Source organism: Haliotis cracherodii, unplaced genomic scaffold (genome assembly GCF_022045235.1).
Source record: "Haliotis cracherodii isolate W230 unplaced genomic scaffold, xgHalCrac1.p SCAF_11, whole genome shotgun sequence".
Classification (NCBI taxonomy): domain Eukaryota; kingdom Metazoa; phylum Mollusca; class Gastropoda; order Lepetellida; family Haliotidae; genus Haliotis; species Haliotis cracherodii.
The window spans coordinates 45,264,349-45,288,368 of NW_027266266.1; the positions used below are offsets into that span (position 1 = coordinate 45,264,349).

Below are 24,020 nucleotides of genomic sequence, written 5' to 3' on the forward strand. Positions count from 1 at the left end.
TACTGGAATACTGTTAAAAGCGGCGTTAAACCCAACTCACTCACTCACTCATTCACTCATACGTGTGTAGCAATACATACGTGAGTATACTTATCATGTGAACGCGTTTAGCAAATTTCAGCATGTCTGGATCAGGTGCAAATGTAAATGTAAATTTGCACATGTGAACGTTTATGTTAAAGTAAGAGGATGATCTAATTAATATGTTCTTTTGCCAACACCAAACAAATTGTCAACAGTTGCCAACTTTTATGCGTATATACAGAGTTGAGTGGAGGGTGTCTTCTTTTGATTTCAAGGAGTCAAAACTTTGTGTACAAATTAAATCAAACACATGTGAACGCATAATAAATTTACATATACGCACGTATTTCAGAGATATAACTTAACACTAGCCCGCTAGTCCGGGTCATCCCAGGGCTTTCTGTTTGTCTCTTCTGATATGACGTGGCCAAACCTAATCTTTGTACAGTAAACTATGTTTATAACCTTACACGTTTCGTCAAATTGCTCCTTAATGCGACCCTGCACTTGATTAGGTGTTTCTAGCCAGCTCTGTAGCCTGCCACAGCCTATCTTTGATTCTGGACACACAGTTCAATCGTCAGAAGAGTTTTCTGCAACCAGCCATCTTTGACTAGTTTGAGGGGACCCGTAGGGGATGAATGAATGAATTTCTTTATTTCCTACAGAGTTGAATCAGAAGATTTTACATGGGCAAATACATTATTTACAATACATCAATGAAATTACTTGACTATATACAATGAAATCATGTTATACACTGCTATGAATAAATAATTTACAATGTACATTTTGAGAGCAGTAAGGTATCTAGTAGATATACATAAGGTGTTTCTTTAAATTCCATATGAAGTGGCAGAAAGGCATTATGATGCTTTGCCAAGTATCGTGATCAAGTTCGTTTGTCAAGTCATGGACATCTGCACCGAGAAAGAATGAAAGCATATCATCATCGTTCGTCAAGCACATCTATTTTCACGTATACATCTACATCAAGTTTATCAATCAGGCATGAGAAGAAATTATTTCTGTCAGGCATTAACAGTTCACAGTGCAAAATAATATGGCAATCATAGTCATAGCAATGTTTATTACAATGGTTACAGCCAAGGGACTCCTGTTTTGCCTCTAGCAGCAAACAACATATGCGTAATGCCTTCATCCAAATCCTTCTGATGTTCTTCAACAAAACACCTTGGCATACTTCTTAAATGTACCAAATGTTATATTTGGGATAACGCTTACTTTGTAAAGTACAGATTCTCGTACTTTTTGGGATGTGTCCCATCCGTGATGTGATTAGTACTTTTTAAGGTTTGATGAAACCTTTCAATGACCCCTTGATATTCCTGGTGATGGGCACTAGACCTGATGTAACCCTTGCAGTACCATGACTTGCTGAAATAGTTTAGATATGAAATATGTGCCCTGATCTGACCGAGTTTCGTCCCGGTAAACTACTGAATCAGTTCCTTAACAAGCAACAGCAAGACCATTGCCTCTGGAAACTAAGTATTAGTATACATGATTGACAACAGATACTGGTTACCCAGACAACTAGTTCCGTAGTCCTTGCCAAAATACCCAATACTTAAGGTATCATAAGGACTGGTAAAAATTTTGATCTTTTTAAGGGTTTTACTATATATTATCCTTATAAGGACTAGTGGACTAAAACTGTTAGTTTCTATCACTGTAACCCTGACTAGTCTTCGGTAGGGAATGGACAGAGTCTATTAACACTTCAGAGAATGTCTCTTCAGTGATAGTACTAGTTTGAGGGGTGCTGGAAGGGTAAGCTGGTTTGGTCTTCTCGCCACCAGACTTATGTTACAGGTTCTTCAACACTCTTCTGTATCATACATCCCCAGCCAAAAGAAGTCTGATGCAATGCGATTGTAGGTTATAGCACGACCAAAATGACCTGCGAAAAAGCTTTCATGGGGGAGGATTTCGTGCCTGTAGATTTCAAGAACTACTACTTGAAATCTGATACCTACATCCCACTCATCTAAGTTTTTCTGAGTAGATCTCTCATTAACACTCCCTAAAGCCCCCGTTACACTATCAAAAACTTTGATAAAAAACTTGGACAATTTTTTGATAGTGTAACATGCTGTCAAAATCTTTGACAACGTTTTTGACAGACTTTGATGGAATTAAAACCGATCCTATTTCTCGTCAAACTTTGATCAAAGTTTGATGACGTTGATTTATTTTAGCCAATCAGAATGCAAGGAACATTTACCCTTTGTCAAGCAGAAGTGCATAGAGTCAAGTCAAAATGAGCGCACTATTTTGGACTGACGAGATGTTGGAAGAACTAATGGATTTGGTTCAACAACGAGCTGCCATTCTCGCGACCAAATATGCCTCTGCCTACCCCGACGCCGCCTTCTAAACATAGCAATACACAAAATACATATGACAACAGCAAAACATTCTTCGTCAGTAGTATCGATCTTGGCAAGAAAATTCCCGCCCAAACTTTGACGGCCTGTCAAAACTTTTGATGAGTGTGAACAGCCCAACTTGGACCAAGAAATTTTTGTCAAAGCATCTTTGACAGTGTAAAGGGGGCTTTACGAATGGAGACGCATCCACTGTTGCTATCAGCCTCTTTGTCATTCACCACATTCGCCCAAGCTTTCTTCAAAGTGCTATCACTTTTCTGTTCCTGACAAACTCTCCTTATCCAATTTTACTCGAGGACATATGGCGTCATCAGCCTCGGATACACCATTTTCCCCTAACGACCGAGATACCCATTCTACCGACGTCTTGCTTCCCTCACTGTCTACCTTATGATCTATAGATTATGAGCTAACTCTATCCCAGACCGCTATCCTCTGATGTATCAAACACCCTAGACACACAAGTCTCTGTTTACTCAGTGACAAGACCCATGCTGACAACGGTCAATCATGTCGTTACCCAACGAAATATAAACACCTGGGTACAATGGAACACCAGTTAGACCCATGACTACCTCTCCACAAACAAACTCAGGCTGGATATTGAACCTATGCAGCGGAACAGTTCGGTAAATACAGCCAACCATCCCGTTAACTATACCGTGACCATTCGTCACCACTCGCCCCTTTCCGTAACCTGCAAGAAGACTCGTCCGATTATCGATGAATGTTATGTGCGAAAATACGACAAACCAATCAGAATTGGCGTATGACTTCAAGTACTTCGGTCAAAGAATCCCTCAGGAACAATTTTTGATTTTACATTTCTCTTGCATCTAAAAATATACCTAAGATACAGTTAAATGTTTTCAGTCATGCTGTATAAATACCGTAAGTCTCGAAGTGTTTTACAGCATCTGGAACAAACGTGACATGGGGAAAATATACGTGCATCATTACGCAACGAGTTGACAATTCTTTTAACTATGCTTGTTTGCGCTTAGACGGAACCCAGTCGCAAAAATGGCCACGGGAGGGGCACAAGGCGCTGTTCGGCTTATCCCGGAATAGCACGAGTTGGCCACGAACTCTGCCAGACTCCAATGACCACTGGAACTACCCGAGGATAACAACTTACCTTAACCTAAAAACTTTGACAAAAATTGTAAATTTTTGACGAGAATTGTCAACTCGTTATATAGTCTAAATAGGTTCTATAAGGCTATATACAGTGCTGAAGATTCCAGATTAGTCTTAACTCAAAAAGCATCTAAATATAGTAACTTCCACACCACTGCTTACAATAGATAGTACTACATTCCTGACAACTAACACAATGCTATGAACTTCCTTTAATCTCAACAGAAACAATTTAATACAATTACAACATTGTTTAACAATAAATTGCGCTGCCATATAAAACCTTACAGTAAGACATTAAGATATGTATGCCTGACAATGAATGATTCTAACATATCTGAATCTGAATTTGTAAATATTTCTTGACTTTGATTTTATAATTACCGTTTTACTATTGGCGCAACGAATAACATGGCTTTTGCAAGTAGAAATACGGTTCGAAAACGAAATCTGACTTGCATAAACAAATATCAGCGGTGAGACAATCTCAGGCTGGTCATGACAAGCAAGAAATATGTTTTAGTAAAAGCTCTGGAGTAATAAACCCATACAGTCCAACAGTTATATTTTGTAAATTTGAATTCGTTATGTAATTATTCACAGAAGACCTTTTACAAATGAAAGACACGAACTGGCATGAACACAGCTTAATTATAAAACTTATATCAAACCCTTCGATAGTTGAGGGGTGGCTTTGGGAGGGGGGGGGCAGAATGAATCATCGGTGCCTCCTATGGAGGAAGATCATTGGCTGACATATGCCTTGTCACGCCATTCTCCTACCCAGAGTTCCTTGCGGCTAGCCAGGTACGTCTGGCGTAGGGCAGCGACATGTAACACAGTCCTTACAACACATTACACATGTTTTTCAGTTATTTCATTTTTGAAAAATCTATTTAGACAAACATATGTTACAAAATGGTTAAGGTTCATTGAAAAAATATCCTAAAACGTGAAAAACTATTTCCGTTGGCTGATTTCTCATTTGTTAACATTGGTTGTACGGCTCCACCTGCTGTCGCTGAAGCCCAATGAAGAGCTGGAGATATGGTCACTTTGGTGTATAAAGATGTTCTGTCGTGCTACTCACTGTTGCAGAGGTAGATCATATCTATATTATAAAACAATATGTAAAGAGCCCTGAAAATCTTGCATTAGGCCTGTCTGCTCTGATTTAAGAATCGGGGGCAAGGTGGCCTAATCGTCTAAGGCGCCGCGATGCGCTGTGGTGAGTTGCGTTCCTTGGGCATGCTAGTTTGTCAGCACCATACCCGTGCTCGTGGGTTTCACCGTAGTGGTAAACGTCTGGGACCTGCATCACTTCGGGCTTTCTTCCCACATTAAGCTGACACGCCATGATATAACTAGAATAATGTTAAAAGCGGCGTAAAACCGAACTCACTCACTCACTGTTTCATGACTTTAACAATTTTCATGATTATTGGGGTATGGAGGCATGTCACATAAAATCTCTCTCTCACACGGACACACAAACACACACACACACAAACACACATACCACACACAAGCACACGTACACACACACACCACAAACCACAAACACACACATCGACATCCGACAACTTCTGAACTGCTCCCCGTGTGTTGAACAGTTAACCTATATGTTGATAGATAAAGACATAAGGTCATGTTTACACGCATCATGTGACATGGGTTATCAGTTCAAGTAGTACGTATGTAATGACCTTCATTGAACATTCAGCATATTCCTACAACCAACAGAAATGACGGCCTTATGGCAAACACTTCTTCTACTGGCCATTCCTTCCTCCTCCCTCGGAGTGCCTCAGGACTACTTGCAGCAGAGATGGGAGGAGTGGAAGGTGAAGCACGGGAGGAGGTACAGCAGCCAGGGGGAGGAGGAGGGGCGGAGGAGGGCGTGGCAGGTCAACCTGGATCTGGTGGAGGCCCACAACAAGAGGGCGGATGTTGGCTTCTCTCTGGAGATGAACCAGTTCGCTGACGGGGTAGGTATCAGTTATACAACAAGGGCATCCATTTTATTTCTTAGCCAAGCTTCAGAGGGACTACCGGGCGGAAATGTGTATAAATATAAATAAATGAAACATGCCTTGGTTGAGAATACAACTGATAAGTTGGCTGTAGTTAAGGTATGTTAAACATGATCAAGACTTCACCTCAAAAGTTCGAAGCTGTTAAATATTTTGAAATATTACAAAAAAACGGTCACATGTGCTGATGTACCTACGTTATCCTTAGTGCTATATTGAAGAGAGAGGGGGCATAAAGAGAGGGCGAGAGAGACAGATAGACACGCAAACACACGCACGCACGCACGCACGCAAGTCACTCAACATCTTTCTTCTATTTCATTTTAATAAAGGTTGCATTTAAGATCTAAAAGTAAATTGCTATTCGACAAACAATCAAATTCTGTGAACCAAGTTAGAATAAACATGGAATAAACATCTCCTAAGTAACCCCCGATGCACAGTCTTATCAGTTCGACCATTTTGTTTTGGCTCAGATCCTTCAAGAACGACATCCGGTCTTTCCCGCGGTTCAGCCTCATTCCTGGACAGTTGCGAGAGTAGACGACGCCAAGGTATCATTAACCCGACCCCCTTCTTTTGATTGGCGAAGTAAAGGGATCATCTCCGCAGTCAAAAACCAAGGAACAATCGGCAGTGCAGACGCCGTCGCATCAGAAGGTTGGCTTTATCCCACATGATGTGTGATGCTATTTTACTCAACTTGTGATGAGGATATACCTACCATTCCATACATAACCTACTGGAAAACACAGACGAGAATACTCCTCTGAATATGTAAGAGCGGAACAGTCTAATCTGAATATGTATGAGAGGAACAGCCCAATCTGAATTTGTATGAGCGGAACAGCCCAATCTGAATATGTAAGAGCGGAACAGTCTAATCTGAATATGTATGAGAGGAACAGCCCAATCTGAATATGTATGAGCGGAACAGCCCAATCTGAATATGTAAGAGCGGAACAGTCCAATCTGAATATGTATGAGAGGAACAGTCCAATCTGAATATGTATGAGAGGAACAGCCCAATCTGAATATGTAAGAGCGGAACAGTCTAATCTGAATATGTATGAGAGGAACAGTCCAATCTGAATATGTATGAGCGGAACATATGAACATATGAATATGAATATGAATATGTATGAGCGGAACAGTCCAATCTGTATGAGTATGAGAAGAACAGCCCAATCTGAATATGTATGAGCGGAACAGTCCAATCTGAATATGTATGAGAGGAGCAGTTGAATTTGTGTGAGCGAGTGGTTGTTGATGATCATTGCTGACACTGTTGATAAACATATTGATGATGATGTTCAGCTTCCCGCGGAGTAAAGAAGGTTTTGACTGAACGAATAACCCTTTATGTGTGTAATGATTGCAGCAATGTACGTTCCGAAACACGATGTTTGAATAACGCTATATCTAAGCCATAAATAGCGTCTCAACTGTAGGTTTTGATGCCAGTCAAGTGATTCATCACCTCACACACTCTATGTTCTTAGTCAGAGCAATGGCAATTTCATATTTTGGTTCCAGAATGCATGGAAAGTTGGAACATGATAAATACCGGGAAAATGGTGAACATCAGCTACCAGGAGATCGCTGATTGTTGTCGAGCCCAAAACGACACCGTGTTCGACTGCATACACAACATCGGCGGCGTCTGTAGCGAGGGAGACTATCCGGTTACTACGGGGCAGTGTCAGAATAATACGTGTCACCCTGACCTACAGGTAAGATCAAGGTCAAAGTGTAATGGTCGCTTTTTGTTCATCCATCCATGCTAAAAGCTTATCAATGATTAGTAACCTCGCAGTCAAAAATAATATACTTTTGCCGTGGTCTCACATCAGACAAATCAATGGTTTATTTTACGCAACACACGCTTCATTGTATCCATCGGATCCGCGTTTTAGTCAGACAAGCATGTTGCCTGGCAACGCGATCATAGAACCCATCTGTACCAAGAGTGAGTGCAATGTTGTTGTCTCAGTCATGAAGGGGCGGTCGGGTAGCCTAATGGGTAAAGCGTTCGTTCGTCACGCCGAAGACCCGGGTTCGATCCCCATATGGGTACAATGTGTGAAGCCCATTTCTGGTGTCACCCCGCCGTGGTATTGCTGGAATATTGCTAAAAGTGGCGTAAAACCCAACTCACTCAGTCATGAATATTCGAAATGTTATAAGTAACTGTTGTATTTTAAACGGTTCAACGAAACAGTATGGAAAATGGACTTACATTGTAAAGGATTGTTTAGAATGATCTTCAATACGACATCCAAAATATTTTGCATGTAAATTTGCTATTTTACCTTCAGATACAGGGCGGTATAAAACTTCCGCCAAGACGCCCGGATCTAATGATCACAGCCCTACTTCAGCGCCCCCTACTGGTGTACGTAGACGCGAGTCACGTGACCTTCCAGCTGTACGAAGGCGGTGTCTACAGTGATCCCAACTGCAGTACGGAGAGAGTGGACCACGCCTTGCAGCTCGTGGGGTACGGACAGAAGGAGGGACAGAGCTATTGGATCTGTAAAAACAGCTGGAGTGAGTATTCCCACGCTTTCTCATTAATAGGCGCGCGATTGGCCCAGTTGTCCAAGGCGCCTCACTTAGCGGTGCAGAGTTGCTTCCCTTGGACGTTCCAGAAACGTATGGTAGTGGGTGCGTGTCCCAGGTTCTCCTTGGGTATGTTCAATCACAATTCCCGTCGGTTTCACTTAAATGGTAATCATACAATTACCCGTATCACTTCGGGGTTTCCTCCAAAATAAACCTGTTATATTGAGTAAATAGTGTTGAAAGCGCCGTTAAACTCACACAATCAGAAAGGTAGAATTTAACTTGTCTGGTTTGTTTGTTGTTTAACGCCGCACTCAGGATTATTCCAGCTATATTACGGCGGTCTGTAAATACTCGAGTCTGGACCAGACAATCCAGGGACTGACATCATGAGCATCGATCAACGCAATTGGGATACGATGACATGCATCAGCTAAGTCAGCGAACCTGACTTCCCGATCCCGTACGTACGACAAACATATATAGGTTGCTGAAGACCAATCCAACCCGGAATCCCCTCGGGGACACTTGTCTGGTGATGGCATGAAAGTGTCCACACACACACACACACAAACAGTGGGAGACGTACACACGTACACCTACACACAGACGACGCGCACACAGACACACACATACATACACACACAGATACACAATAAACACAGATACACATAGACGGAGACACAAATGCACACCGAGAGACACACACACACATAGACGGAGAGACACACAGACACACAGAGAGACACGCAGACACAGACACACACAGAGACATACACACAGACACACAGAAAGACACACAGACACACACATAGACGGAGACACACATAGACGGAGACAGACACACAGAGACACACACATAGACGGAGACACACACACAGACACACATAGACGGAGACAGACACACAGACATACACACAGACATACACACAACTGTGTGACAACCTTGTATTCTACATGTTGCAGGTTCCAGATGGGGAATGGACGGCTATATCTGGATACGGAGAGGATCTGACGAATGTGCCATAGAGTCGTATGTTTCCTATCCCTACTGACCTGTACCACGCCCTGTAAATAAACACTTGAGACACTTGAGTCACATTGTTGTGTTCCAACTAAACATATAAGTAAGGATAAGAATTTATGGATGAACAACTTCTTTATTACAATTAAGAGCGACGTTTCGGTGTAGGTTCTAACACCGTTATCAAGCAAGTTCTGTTAGAACCTACACCGAAACGTCGCTCTTAATTGTAATAAAGAAGTTGTTCATCCATAAATTCTTATCCTTACTTAGTACTCCAACTTCTAAATGCCTATCAAAGAAGTTAACTTATAAGGACTCGTCAATTACATACAAGGGATTGATGGCGTTGGGGTGAGAGAATCTACAGCATGATGCAAATGAATATCTATAGCGGTGTGTACCATCTTCTCTTATCCGTTCACCCGTGCTGAACGATGCCACTTTAATCGTTTCTTGTGTTAACGATTAAATAAGCAGTCTGTGAAGTTTTTTTTATATCAATATATTGAATAATTAAACTTCAATATGTTTAGTGAGTCCTCAACATCAATCAATCCATCAAAAGTACGAGGGCTGAAAAAACGTTCTAAACCTGACTGACTTTCAACTATGAGCCATAACAAAGTGAACTAGTCAATGTAGTATATTGTTTGAGTGGTTCATTGCAAGTGTATTTGGTCTGGTGAGGCCGTTTGTATATCATATATGCCCTAGCTATTCCAGTGTTAAACGTTTGATAGCAAAGTTTAAGGCTGGGAGAACAAGGCCTGATGATGACCCAAGGTCTAGACGTCCCTCAACTTCCATCAATGAAGATTCAATCAAGGGGATAGGAAAACTTACACTGTCAGATAGACGTAAAACCACTGCTGAACTTGAGGAAGACACATGTCTAAGCCATGGATCCATTAATTTATTATTCAAGAACATTTACAGATGACTAAGACATCTGCTCGTTGGGTGCTAACGTTTCTAAATTCTGATATTAAGGAAAAATGAACTGACATTGCCAGATAAAAGAGCTAATTGAGGAAGATTTCCTCAAATTCATTAAGAGATAAGTAACGGTTGGTGAAACATGGGTCTACCACTATTATCCCGAGTCAAAACGCCAGTCCATGGAATGGCACCATTGCACTTCTCCGGCTTCAAAGAAATTCAAGTCTTCAAGATCAGTGAAGAAAGTTATGGTCACTGTGATGCAAAGGGTGTAATCCTTGTTGATTACTTAGACATTCAAAAGACTATTACCGATTCTATCAAAGAAAAACAGCGATGAGTGCTGACTGCTGGAGTTCTACTACTTCATGATAATGCCTCTTCTCACACCTCACGACTTGCATAGGCGGGTTCGAAGAGCTTCCTCACCCTCCATACTAACCAGACCTGGCACCAAGCGATTTCCACCTGCTTCCTAAGCTGAAAGAACACTTTCGTGGAAAACGCCTAGCGACAACGATGACCTGAAAGCTGCCGTGAATGGGTTTTTCAGGGTGGCTTCAGAAAACCTCTTACTGACTGGAATTTAGAAACTTCACCATCGATATGAGAAGTGCATTGAAAAGCAGGGAGATTAAGATGAAAAATTAAATTATAAACACTTTCACAATTGTTTGTTTGTTAGGCTTAGATTTTTTTACCAACCCTCGTATTCATATATTATGGTAGTGGTATATCTTATCTGACACAAGATATCACGAGCATGTAGACATACTGATAGATAACAATTTGCTAAGGTTTCGTAGGGTGTTATTTTATATTGATTCGGATTGGTAAGTGTAGCTGTTATGCAAACAACGTTTCAGCTTTGTTGTCCGTCTGACACCGTAAAGGAAGATGAAAACATTTTGAAATAAAAATTCAATTCACAAATAAAGACAGATGTTTCTAGTTAGACGCATGAATAACACTAAACCACCTACATGTTCGTGATACATAATAACTTATCCAGAGTTTCCTGACAAGAAGTCGAAGAAGGCAAATGATTTAAATGGCCGCTACCAACCCCGTGGGAATTCAGGGTTAGAGTGAGTGAGTGAGCTTAACGCCGCTTTTAACAGTATTCCAGTTATATCCCGGCGTGTCAGCTTAATGTGGGAGGAAAGCCCGAAGTGATGCAGGTCTCAGACATTTACCACCCACGAGCACGGTGTTGATAAACCTAGAAACATAATCGGGGCGAACCGGGATTCGAACCCACAATCATAGGTTTCTGGCGTGCCCAAGGGACGAAACTCTGCACAGCGAATTGCGGCGCCTTAGATGACTGGGCAACCCGTGCCCCCAATTCAGGGTTAGAATTGATCCTGAGCAACCAATGCTGATATTAAGATAGAACTTAATGAACTGGGTGGTCTTGATTGATATTCCGACGTGAATAGTTACTCATAATATCGATGATGGGGTTGTCTGGCCCAGACTCGATTATTTAATGGTCGTCAGCTGGTTTGTTTTTTTGTTTGTTGTTTAATGCAGCTCAACAATATTCCAGCTATATGACGGCATTCTGTAAATAATCGAGTCTGGACCAGACAGTCCAGTGATTGACATCATGACCATCGATCAACGCAATTGGGATCGATGACTTGCATCAACCAAGTCAGCGAGCCTGACCACCCGATCCCGTTAGTCGCCTCTTACTACAAGTATGGGTTGCTGAAGATCAATTCTAACCAGGATCTTCACGTGTCCGTCAGCTGGTTGACTGTGAATTAGCCGAACATCGATTATCTTAAAGGATGCATGTCATCATATAAATTATAAATGTCAGGGTAAAGGTTTGATTGAGTTTTGTGAAGATGTTTTTTTCAAACAGTTAGCCTGTCGTGGGTTTCCTTCCTTATGTAAACATGCGAGCGTGGGATTCCTTTATCGTGAAACAACGTCGGATTCCTTTGTCATGAAACCACGTCGCATTCCTTTATCATGAAACCTCGTGGGATTCCTTTTTCATGAAAACGTGATTATTACTTATCCTTGTAACATTCCTTTGTCATGAAACCACGACGGGTTCCTTTATCATGAAACCACGTGGGATTCCTTTATCGTGAAACAACGTTGCATTCCTTTATCATGAAATAACGTGGGATTCCTTTGTCATGATACCAGGACGGGTTCCTTTATCATGAAACCACGTGGGATTCCTTTATCATAAAAACGTGATTATTACTTATCCTTGTCACATGTGGATTATTATGAAAACGTGGGATTCTTTCGTCAAGAAAAAATGGACATACCTTTATCATGAAAAACGTGAGGTTCCATTATCATGAATACAAGTGGCTTCCTTTTGTATGAAAACAGAGACCATGAAATAAATGAAACGGACAGGTAAGTGGACCAAAGCACAAAGTTCTGTCTCGGTCAGTAACTGGTCACAAGCTGTTTGCATGCGGATATATCTATTATCTAGTGGGCGTGATAACCCTGTGAGGTATGATATTTTATCATGCATGTATACAAGATTAGTTTCTCGGCATGATAACACCAACGGATAAACACGTGTATCCATTTGGGGTCATTTACGGACAAATATGCAAATAACAAGGTCAGGTACGACTATCGGTGTTTAGGGGCCCGCCATGTAATATTCTCGGGGGGGATGGGGTGGGGTGGTGGGTGGGTGGGTGTTACAAAACGAGATATGCATTTATTTAAAACCGTGAGACTGATTTTTTTAAAAAGGAGGACAGCTTGCAACAATGTCATATTTTCTTGTGGCAAGCAATTTGTTATACTATTCAACAGCCTGAAGCATCAATTGTTTTTTCAAGACTTTTCGGGTACAATTTCTTTTCGGTGGACACATTACTGGGATAATAGTTATCGTTAACAAAAAATAAGATACCGATAACCAACTGAGGCGTAGCCTACATGTATGTATTGTATAAAATTGTACATAAGCAAATACAACTAGACATGATGGGATATGTCAGGGCCCTATGTTACTTTTATAAATACTCTACACACAATCTATAATGTCACACTGGTGAAGAGAAACCGGTAATTTACTTTTCTATAATTATCCATATATATACTGAACAACAAAAGTTACTGTAACATTGAATAAGATATAATGCAAAGTTATGTTTTTCACCAAATCTGAAGCAATTTCAGTGTGCAACAGATAAAAGACTCCTGTAAGTGTTCAAATGGTTTAATTTGCCATACTGGCTTCAGAAAATGCCTGATTTCATAAAAAAACAAACATGAACATGCCAAAATGTCAATTTACAAATCAATAGCGTGTGTGTCCACCTCTGGTTGCGATACAAGCAACACATCTTCGTCTCGTGGAATGGACCAGGCATCGCACATAGTCCTGTGGGATATCTGTCCATATCTGCTGGAGCATGTTTCGAAGTTTCTGGAGTGTCTGTGGAACACGTGATTGACGTCGAAGGCGCCGATCCATCTCATCCAACATGTGCTCGATTGGTGAGAGATCAGGGGAGCGAGCCGGCCAGGGGATGACTTTCACGTTGTTTTGTTGAAGAGAATCCTGAACAAGTTGAGCAATATAAGTTGTCATGTTGAAAGGTAATGCCTGGGCCATGACGACGCTAAAACTGTAGAACAACAGGGCCGATGATCTCGTCGCGGTAGCGCTGTCCATTGAGATTTCCCTCTACCACTATCAAACGGGTCCTCTGTCTTGCTGTAATCCATACCATAACGCTGCCGCCCCCGAACCGATCTTCTTCCATGACACAATGATTGACGTAACGTTCACCTCGACGTCGGTACACTCGAATCCGTCCATCGCTGTGGTTGAGGTGAAAACGAGACTCGTCAGTGAATAGAACTTTTCCCCACTGCATGGCCGCCCAGCGTGGGCGCTGTCTGCACCACTGTAGACGTGTTTGACGGTGGTTTCCTGTCAAAAGGGGACGTCTGGCGGGTCTTCTGGCGACAATCCCTGCACATCTGAGTCGGCGACGTACGGTTTGTGAAGATATTCGTCGAAGGCCAGGGATGCTTCTTGCAGTCACTGTTGTTGGCTGGAATCGATTTAATAGGTGTGTTGTTCGAATCCAGTCGTCTTGTCGATTATTGGTTTCGCGTGGCCTGCAGCTCCGAGGATGGTCTCTGACTGCATTCGTCTGTTGCCAACGTTGCCATAAACACAAAATGTGGACGTTAAATTGTCTTGCAACAACACGTTGACTCGATCATGCTTCAAGCATACAAATGGCTCTCAGACGCTCATTTTCGGACAGGCGTGGCATTTCGTAATGCTGAATAATTGGGTTATTTTGTTGTTTTTCTGAGTGGTTGTTGTCAGCACGATGCTCAACAATGCATATGGAATCACGTTAACGCACATGGTTTTTTTTACCCATTCTTGGGTAGTGAAATGCATGGGGCTTGCAACTTTTGCATGGAATGCATGCTTTTCTGTAGCAGTTGACTGTTACTTGATTCCATACATGTACTACAATATTGTAAACCAATCTTTACTTGTTTGAAAAATACACTAAAATATTAGTGTCACAGGAACTTTTGTTGTTGAGTATAGATAGGGGAGGTGAAATGAGATTTATCGTCGCGTCCAAGATTATATAGCGACGTGCATGCCGATTTTATAGCGCTAGCCCACAGAGATATCATGCCGCAGTTTAACATGAATACCCCACTCAGACACAGTATACTGACTCCGAGCCGACCAGTCCTTGTTTTAGCCCCTTAATGCCTAGACACCAGGCAGGGTCCTTTAACGTCTTTTGGTATGGAGCGGTCGGGGATCGAATCCCGACCTTCCGCTTTTCGGGCAACCGCTCTGCCAGTAGACCACGGAGGCGGTCAATGAAATGATACATTCAAAAAATATTCTTAAAATAACCACCCAATACCCAACCATTTTCTTGCATAATACAAAATCGCTATAAACCGTCATTATTATAAGAAATATTAAGAAAAAAGGTCTCCAAATCACATGTGAAAACAAAGGTTTCGAAACATGGCTCCTTTTACATAAACCGCCATCCAAAAGAATGTATTTGCTTGAAACTTGGATTTCAAAAAAAATTACACACGTTATCAAAACGTTACCAGGCTTACCTGAAGAGTGATACTCATTGATACGATAATGTAATATCGCCTATACATATACATACCCGACCCGTGAAGATCCGGGGTAGAATAGGTCTTCAGCAACCCATGCTTGCCTATGCTTGTCGTTAAGAGGCGACTAACGGGATCGGGTGGTCAGGCTCGCTGACTTCGTTGATGCATGTCATCGATCCCAATTACGTGGATCAATGCTCATGATGTCAATCACTGGATTGTCTGGTCCAGACTCGATTATTTACAGACCACCGTCATATAGCTGGAATATTGCTGTGTGCGGCGTTAAACAACAAACAAAACAAAAAAACATCTACATACCCGAATGAAATACACCACCATCGAATAACTATTTCTTGTTTATTTGTTTGTTTTTAGCCACCATCATATATACGTGTATACTTTCTTTTCCCCGTCAGGATACATATACTCTGATAGACAGATGATCACAAATTATCGACCGGGTGGAGTGTTATCTTGCGTACGTGAAGGTCTATTGCACAACACGTGACGCTCTCTCGTGTATTGAATGACTTCCTTTACGGTAGTCACATGACCACGTGACACGCGTTCTGTCTTGTGATAGAATTCTTTATCTGCCTCTACAGTCAATGGATAGGATTGATCGCAGCATATATAACAGAGCTGACCACAGGAACACAACCACTTTAACCAACAAACATGAAGGTAGCGTGCGCTGTTCTTCTGCTGGCCCTTACTTCCTCCTCCCTCGGAGCGCCTCGGGGCAACCTGCAGCAGAGATGGGAGGAGTGGCAAATGAAGCACGGGAGGAGGTACAGCAGCCAGGGGGAGGAGGAGGGGCGGAGTAGGGCGTGGCAGGTCAACCAGGATCTGGTGGAGGCTCACAACAACAGGGTGGATGCTGGCTTCTCTCTGGAGATAAACGAGTTCGCTGACGGGGTAGGTATCAGATATACAAGACCACCCCTTTACAGTTTATTTTGTCAAATTATGAGTACTTGCCTATATTAATCAAATTGATACTTCACATCATTTTGTCAAATTACTAGTACATGCATATATTAATCAAATTGATACTTCACATCATTTTGTCAAATTATCAGTACTTGCATATTAATCAAATTGATTCTTTACATCATTTTGTCAAATTATGAGTACTTGCATATATTAATCAAATTGATACTTCACATCATTTTGTCAAATTACTAGTACATGCATATATTAATCAAATTGATACTTCACATCATTTTGTCAAATTACTAGTACATGCCTATATTAATCAAATTGATACTTCACACCATTTTGTCAAATTATCAGTACTTGCATATCAATCAAATTGATACTTTACATCATTTTGTCAAATTATGAGTACTTGCATATATTAATCAAATTGACACTTCACATCATTTTGTCAAATTATGAGTACATGCCTATATCAATCAAATTGATGCTACATCATTTTGTCAAATTATGAGTACTTGCATATATTAATCAAATTGATACTTCACATCATTTTGTCAAATTATGAGTACTTGCATATATTAATCAAATTGATACTTCACATCATTTTGTCAAATTACGAGTACTTGCATATATCAATCAAACTAATACTTCACATCATGTTGTCAAATGTTCAGTGTATGATATATAAATAAATTTGATTATCTCCTTTTACATATCGGTGTATTCATATTTTGATCAAAATATGTGTCTTCTGTTGACGACTGAACGTTCACACAGTCACGAGAAAGTCATGGTAAATTCCATGCATTGAAATACAATGTAAATATCACTAAGATTTTTCGTATGATCCCTTATGCAAAAAGCTAAGATGTGGACTTCCATCACATACACCTGATATTTGGTCCAAGGTCAGTACTATTGATAAGAAAGATATCAGCTTACAGTCTAGGTCAGTCGGTACATCGCACCGTGGATATCCAACACTACACGACAAGTCATAATGACCATGTCGGATCGAGATAAAACGTCTATATACTGATGGGCAAAAGAAACTATGCACCCACGTTTGTTGATGAGGTATCATAGGCGATATTAATGCATTATAGCAATGATCATCTCACAACGGGTTGTGTTTTAGACCTTGAGTTTTTCAGTGTTTCGGCGACTGTTTTCAGCCTTCTAACGTTGTGGTAACGTTTGAAATCGTTTGGTCAAATCCAATTTTCAAGGTCATCCTTTCTTTATCCAGCAGGTTATATTATACGTCAAGTAACTCTTCGTGGTTTTCTTCCTAAGCTTCCAAAAGTTTTGAACAATGTTTAAACAATAAAGCAAATTAAAAACAAATTCATGTGCTGAAACGATCATTAATAATTCAAGGGCCATTATATGAATCATTCTAATTCAAATGGCTGCGTGGTGCAATCTGATTGAATCACGTTGTTAAGGATTTAAAGTCGAGTGTCTTACTCTGTAACGGGTTTCAGGATATCTTGGCTTTCGTTAATTGTTTAAAAAGTTCTGCGTGAAAACCTATACCATCATGTACTGCAACATGACGTCATAGTTCTCAAGGATGACATGAATTCTGTCTCGAACCAGTTTGACTGCATAGGAATATTAACAGTTTAAAGATAAAATCCGAATAAAACACGATGTTTACGTCCTATATGATAAATATAACGAGCGAAGGGTTAGTGGATAAAGGGTCAGGTCATTTCGCCGGAAACCCGGGTTCTATTCCTCAAATGGGTACAATGTGTTAAGCTGATTCTTAAGTCCTCCGTCCTGATGTAGCTGGAAAAATGCTAAAAGCACCGCAAACCATGCACTCACACACCCCCTGCATTATGTAAACCCTCTCCTTTAGACATCGTAAGAAATATTTCATTTTCAGATGCTTTCCGGACGTCAGCACCTCAAACATTCCCCCGTAGTGGACATTCCCCAGGACAACCACCTACCATCAGCTCCCCCAGCGTCGTTTGACTGGAGAACCAAGGGAGTTATCTCCCCTGTCAGCAACCAAGGGCAATTGGGCGACCCTGTCGCCATTGTTGCGGAAGGTACCTGTATTTGACTATTGATAGACTTGAGGTCCATGCACTAAAATGACAATCGAGACTTAAACAGACTACAGCCCGTAGAGCAAAATGTTAAGTAAGAGAGCTATCTCTACTGGGGACACGGGTGGCCCAGTCGTCTAAGGCGCCGCGATTCGCTGTGTTGAAGTACGGTAAAGTTATTGTCCCCTTGTGTGACACGTAATCCTGTTATACGCCGCGATTCGCTGTGCAGAGTTGCGTCCCTTGGGCACGCAAGAAACCTATGATTGTGGGTTCGAATCCCGGTTCACCCCGATTATGTTTCTAGGTTTGTCAGGACCATACCCATGCTCGTGGTTTTCACCGAGGTGGTAAACGTCTGAGACCTGCATCACTTCGGGCTTTCCTCCCAAGCTGACACGCCGTGATATAACTGGAATAATGTTAAAAGCGGCGTTAACCAAACTCAACTCACTCACTCCCCGAATACCAACTAATTGCTGACAGAGAATGGAGTCAAGCAGTGCCCAGACGGGCTGCAATGTCTCTTGTCCGGCAGCGTGTTCTGTGTCGCCAGGCATCTCACGGACAGCAATTCGGGCTATCGGATTAGAAGTTTTCGCTCCGTTTACATAACTTTCTTTTTTTAACAGGTAGCTTATAGCAAATGTTTCTATCTGAACAGAATGTGTCGCGAGCTTACAGGCCATTAAGACAGGTGAGGTGCCCAAGTTGAGCTCGCCAGAGATTCAGGACTGTTGTCCGATGCCTGTAGGCGAGGTCTTTGACTGCATACACAACTTCGGGGGCCTCTGCAGTGAGTCTACCTACCCTGTACTTACAGGGCATTGCAGAAACAACTCATGTCAACCGGAAGTACAGGTAAGGTCGCAGTCGGAAGTGCATGTAATGTCAAGGTCAGATGCACTACAAGCAATACTAACAGTACTTTTTTCAGTGTTCAGAAATCGTCTGCTCCAAATCAATTTCCTAATTATCACCTGGGGAATTCCCCTTATCGACTTACCAAAGGTAATTAGGAGATTATATTTCCTTTTCCATAAAGACTACCTTTTGTTCAAGGTTACAGGGAAATATTCATAAATGGACCTGTGAACATCCGGGGTAGAATAGGTCTTCAGCCACCCATGCTTGCCGTAAATGGCGACAATTCTTGTCGTAAGAGGCGACTAACGGGATCGGGTGGTCAGGCTCCCTGACTTGGTTGATGCATGTCATCGTAGATCGATGCTCATGATGTTATTCAATGGAGTGCGGCGTTAAACAAACAAATAAACAAACACAATTCACAAATGAATATAATTGCTAAATCCTAGTTGGTCATATCACAATAATAAAAGGACATGTGGTTGCATAGTGTCCTCCCCACAACACAGGTTACAAATAAGGTACAGTTTAGCAAAAGGAGAGTAGGTGGATAGTCTGATAAGTTTGACTGCTGGAGATTTCCCGGGTTTCTGACCTAAATGCATTTATTTCTTTATATCATGCTGACTGACGCCGTGATATTACTGAAATATTGTTAAAAGCGGCGTTAAACCCAACTCTCTCACTCATGCTGACTCAGCACTGATTGGGCACCCGGTAGGATTTGATGGTAGATTATACGCCTTCTTCTCCTAACATAATATGCCACTCGCCTATAACCTCATTCTTGATTCTGATAATAGACCATTATAAATATGAATATGATATAGGTTTTTGGGGGGGGGGGGGGGGATATATAGATTTTCTCGTGTCTTTTGATATGAAAGTTCTCTTGGGTGAGATTCTATTTATCATTCATACTTCCAACGTATTCAGTTTTTAAAAAGTAATAAGTGTCCTGTGTGTAAAAGGGGGGGGGGGGGGGGGGGGGGGGGGGGACAGTTTCACTGGAAGAGAGATTACTGATGTCATTGTATTTTGACGTCATGGTAACCGATGATTCTTTCTACAGATCCAGGGAGGGAAAGCCGTGCCAGCAGGCCAAGTGGACCAAATGGTGAACGCCCTGCTCGAACGCCCCCTGGCGGCATTTATCGATGCCAGCAAAGCATCATTCGAGTTGTACACAGCTGGCATCTACAGCGACGCCGACTGTAGCAAGACTGCGGTAGACCACGTCGTGCAAGTGGTGGGATACGGGGAGGAAGATGGACAGGAGTTTTGGATTTGCAAGAACAGCTGGGGTACGTTCAGAGCATTGTCTGTAAATGTGACCCATCCTACCGCGATCGTGTTTGGCTTTTGACGAATACCCTGGCACATTCGTTGCAGGGGGCGGTCGGGTAGCCTAGTGGTTAAAGCGTTCGCTCGTCACGCCGATAACCCGGGTTCGATTCCCGACATGGGTACATTGTGTGAAGCCCATTTCTGGTGTCCCCCGCCGTGATATTGCTGGAATATTGCTAAAAGCGGCGTAAAACCAAACTCTCTCACTCACTCACATTCGTTGCATCAGGATCACCATGGTGATTTACCTTTACGGCTGTACAGAATCACCCGTGAACCAATAATTAAACACTTATAATTAAGTTGAACTGTTGTATTAAAAATCATCCCACTGATGTTCCTCTCACAATGGCTGACGTCCTCACCATGGCAGAGATGATAAATCTGTGTTGGGCCATCAGTTCATGTTTCACGTGTTCTGATTAACGCAAACATTTAGTGTACACTAAGACGTTGCTTCCCTCTTGTCCTTACTCTGGGGAAAATGAAATTCATCGTTCCCTATGCAGGTGCATTCTAGCATTAAGAACCAGGTGAGCTACAAAGCCCACGGATCTATTTCATATCACTAAAAATGTATGTAAGTTGGACTGATGGTTTAAACGGAAGGGACACCTCCATATTTGAAGCTAGACCACAACTGAAATGTTTCCATTACAGAGCCTTGCATTCAATCATTTACAGGCCCAATTTAGGACCACAGAGATCTGTAGTTCACCTGAAATGTCCTGGAATATTGTATTAGACCAAGATCAAACAAAGTGATGCAAGGCAAAAGAAGAACATATATATACATGCATAATTAGCTGAACTGGCATATATTTATCGTGACTATTGGCAGACAAAGCGTTACATAAAGGTCAAAGGTCGGAGCTGTGATAGGTATGTCAATACAAAACAAAATATACAATGTGTTAGTGGGGATGATCAATAAAGTACTGCATATGTTAATTCAGATTAATAAACGCAAAGGGCAAAAGAGACGTTTCCAATATGGCTGCTATGGAGGCCATGTTTTAAATCAGATCGCAATTCTGTGGACAGCTTTAGATTCAGAGACACCATTGCTTGGATTACTTTCAGCTTCATAAATCAGAGCAGGTTGACAAAAATGCAGCAGAACTAGAAATACGGGGGTCCAATTCATAACGATACATTCACACATAGCTTATTAATGAGCAAAAATGACATTTCAATATGGCTAACGTGGAGGCCATGTTTAAAATAGGATCGGACGTCTAGCAAATTTTAGATGCACCATAGCTGGGGTCATCCACGCAAAGCTTCATTGGTCTTGTGCTTTTAGAGGAGAAAAGCGTAATTATCACCGACGGACAACGTATCACGACATAAGCTTTATTGAGTTTCGGTTAGGTATGTTGAGGTGACGCGGCTGGAGATAAAAAATGACGTTTGTGGTGAAACTTAGTTGGAATTATTATGAGACGATGTTCCTAATCCACCACTGTATATTAAGGATGCGCGGTGTTACCGGTATATTGGTAAATTCAGGTTTGTTCTTTCCATGTCACGTATCACAGTATCATGTTTTAATGCTCGGTATATCGGGTGATTTCCAATAGCGATTTTTATCATGTGTCAAATGTGATACACTTGCCAAATACCTTCGAAATGTTTCGCATTCTTGAGTTCTTCTGTGGCATCACCATCCCCGAGCGTGCATCCTTGTGTATTTATTGAATGAATAAACATTATTCTGTTCCAGCATCTTGTTTTGTTCCATTTAAGAACTTAAATTCCTCCATTGATGTTTTTGTTTGCTTCTGAATTTAAAAAAAATGAATTATACAATATATTATGATACGTAACGGAATACGGCCTTGTGCATTGTAAAATATAGTGATACACTCTAAACATCCAATGCCCAACCCTACTGTATATAGAATAATGTTATGTTGCAGGAGCGTCGTGGGGAGAGGATGGCTACATCCGCATCAAGAAGGGATCAGACACTTGCGGCATTGAATCCCATGCTAGTTACCCCTACTAACGTGTGTTGTCTTAATCCCAGTATTACGTGGACTGAAATATTTACATTGATTTACCGCTAACCTTCAAGGGGTTAAGGATCGACAAATCACTGTGTATATTTCTTCTCCAAATAAATCCCATTCTTGATGTCCCTGTCGTTATATACCAATCATTCATTACGAAAATGTATATATTTGTAAATAAAAGTTAACACTGACGATTTGTTTGATTGTGTTTTACCAAATGGGCAAGTCGTATGTGCTCAAGTGGACATGTCACTTCACGTGCACCAGTTTATTGTTCACGTCATCCTGACAGCATTGTTGACGTCACTGGAATCTTATTCTGATGTAACATCGGAATGACGTCACAGTAAAAATGACGTCATAACTGAATATTGTTGACGTCATCCTTAAAATGATTAAAAAATAATAGGTAATAAAGAAATTATTGCACTCGCGTGTGTGTCACGCTGTTTTTATGATGCAGAAACTTTTACGAATAAAAATAACCGCATAGGGATCTGTACAAAATTAATAAGGATGCTTGATTCATGTTCAGCCAAAAGATTATAATATGTTAATTTATTTCGAACATATAGGAAATTACAACATGGGATGATATTCTTGTGTTGTTGTTTTCAGATGGTAATGTTTTTTTTTATTGTTGTGTGTGCTGAGACTATGAAGTTTTGTTTGTTTGTTGTTTAACGCCGAACTCAGCAATATTCCAGCTAGATGTCGGCGGTCTGTAAATAATCGACAATCCAGTGATTGCCATCATGGCATCGATCTGAGCAGATTGGGAAAGGATGACATGTATCAACCAAGTCAGCGAGCCTGACCATCCGACCCTGTTAGTCGCCCCTTGAAGTGATATTGTCTGATATCAATGAGACATGGTATTATTTTGGCCCTTTTTTACTAATTAATTGATTCGCAAACACCTGGTGTCATCAATTTGTTGCAGTGATACATTCATGAAATGGGGTCACGGGTGGCCCAGTCGTCTGAGGCGCCGCGATTCGCTGTGCAGAGTTGCGTCTCTTGGGCACGCCAGAAACCTATGATTGCGGGTTCGAATCCCGGTTCGCCCCGATTACGTTGCTAGGTTTGTCAGCACCATACCCGTGCTCGTGGGTTTCACGGAAGTGGTAAACGTTTGATACCTGCATCACTTCGGGCTTTCCTCCTACATTAAGCTGACGCGCCGTGATATAACTGGAATAATGTTCAAAACGGCGTTAAACCCAACTCACTCACTCACTCATATAATTTTCACCCCTAGTTTGCCTTTTACGCCCAATCGAATCTGTTTCATCGGATAACCCAAACTGGTTATCTCTCGGCGTTGACGTATATTTCTGTCCCAAGCGTGATGTTAATTTGTTTAGCAGTAGTTTAAATCATATCAGAAAGAAAGGTGTCAAACCCTGATTTACATGCGCATTCAAAGTTATCGGTGTCCAGTGTGATAGTAGACAACCCGAGTCGTGGGAGATCCGATAGACAAACAAACAGAAATTACCTACCAA

At 41.5% G+C, this 24,020-nt stretch overlaps 2 protein-coding genes across 2 annotated transcripts; both read left to right on the forward strand.

Annotated features, from left to right (window-relative positions):
- The first annotated feature begins 5,313 nt into the window (after positions 1 to 5,313).
- On the forward strand, positions 5,314 to 9,257 carry LOC139455864 (procathepsin L-like). Its single transcript, XM_071237407.1, has 5 exons — positions 5,314 to 5,566; positions 6,088 to 6,271; positions 7,148 to 7,344; positions 7,930 to 8,161; positions 9,143 to 9,257. Exons 1-5 carry the CDS (start codon positions 5,324 to 5,326, stop codon positions 9,229 to 9,231), a joined length of 945 nt encoding a protein of 314 aa, XP_071093508.1. The 5' UTR covers positions 5,314 to 5,323; the 3' UTR covers positions 9,232 to 9,257.
- Positions 9,258 to 15,832: 6,575 nt separating this feature from the next.
- LOC139455865 (procathepsin L-like) lies at positions 15,833 to 22,692 on the forward strand. The gene is made up of 5 exons (XM_071237408.1): positions 15,833 to 16,190; positions 18,112 to 18,280; positions 18,945 to 19,141; positions 20,220 to 20,451; positions 22,417 to 22,692. Exons 1-5 carry the CDS (start codon positions 15,951 to 15,953, stop codon positions 22,503 to 22,505), a joined length of 927 nt encoding a protein of 308 aa, XP_071093509.1. The 5' UTR covers positions 15,833 to 15,950; the 3' UTR covers positions 22,506 to 22,692.
- The last annotated feature ends 1,328 nt before the right edge of the window (positions 22,693 to 24,020 follow it).

Coding starts and splice junctions, on each gene's coding strand:
- LOC139455864 (XM_071237407.1), top strand. CDS start 5,324: ATGACGGCCTTATGGCAAACACTTCTTCTACTGGCCATTCCTTCCTCC. Junction 6,272..7,147: donor AGACGCCGTCGCATCAGAAG/GTTGGCTTTATC, acceptor TTTTGGTTCCAG/AATGCATGGAAAGTTGGAAC. Junction 7,345..7,929: donor CGTGTCACCCTGACCTACAG/GTAAGATCAAGG, acceptor TTTTACCTTCAG/ATACAGGGCGGTATAAAACT.
- LOC139455865 (XM_071237408.1), top strand. CDS start 15,951: ATGAAGGTAGCGTGCGCTGTTCTTCTGCTGGCCCTTACTTCCTCCTCC. Junction 18,281..18,944: donor TGTCGCCATTGTTGCGGAAG/GTACCTGTATTT, acceptor CTATCTGAACAG/AATGTGTCGCGAGCTTACAG. Junction 20,452..22,416: donor GATTTGCAAGAACAGCTGGG/GTACGTTCAGAG, acceptor GTTATGTTGCAG/GAGCGTCGTGGGGAGAGGAT.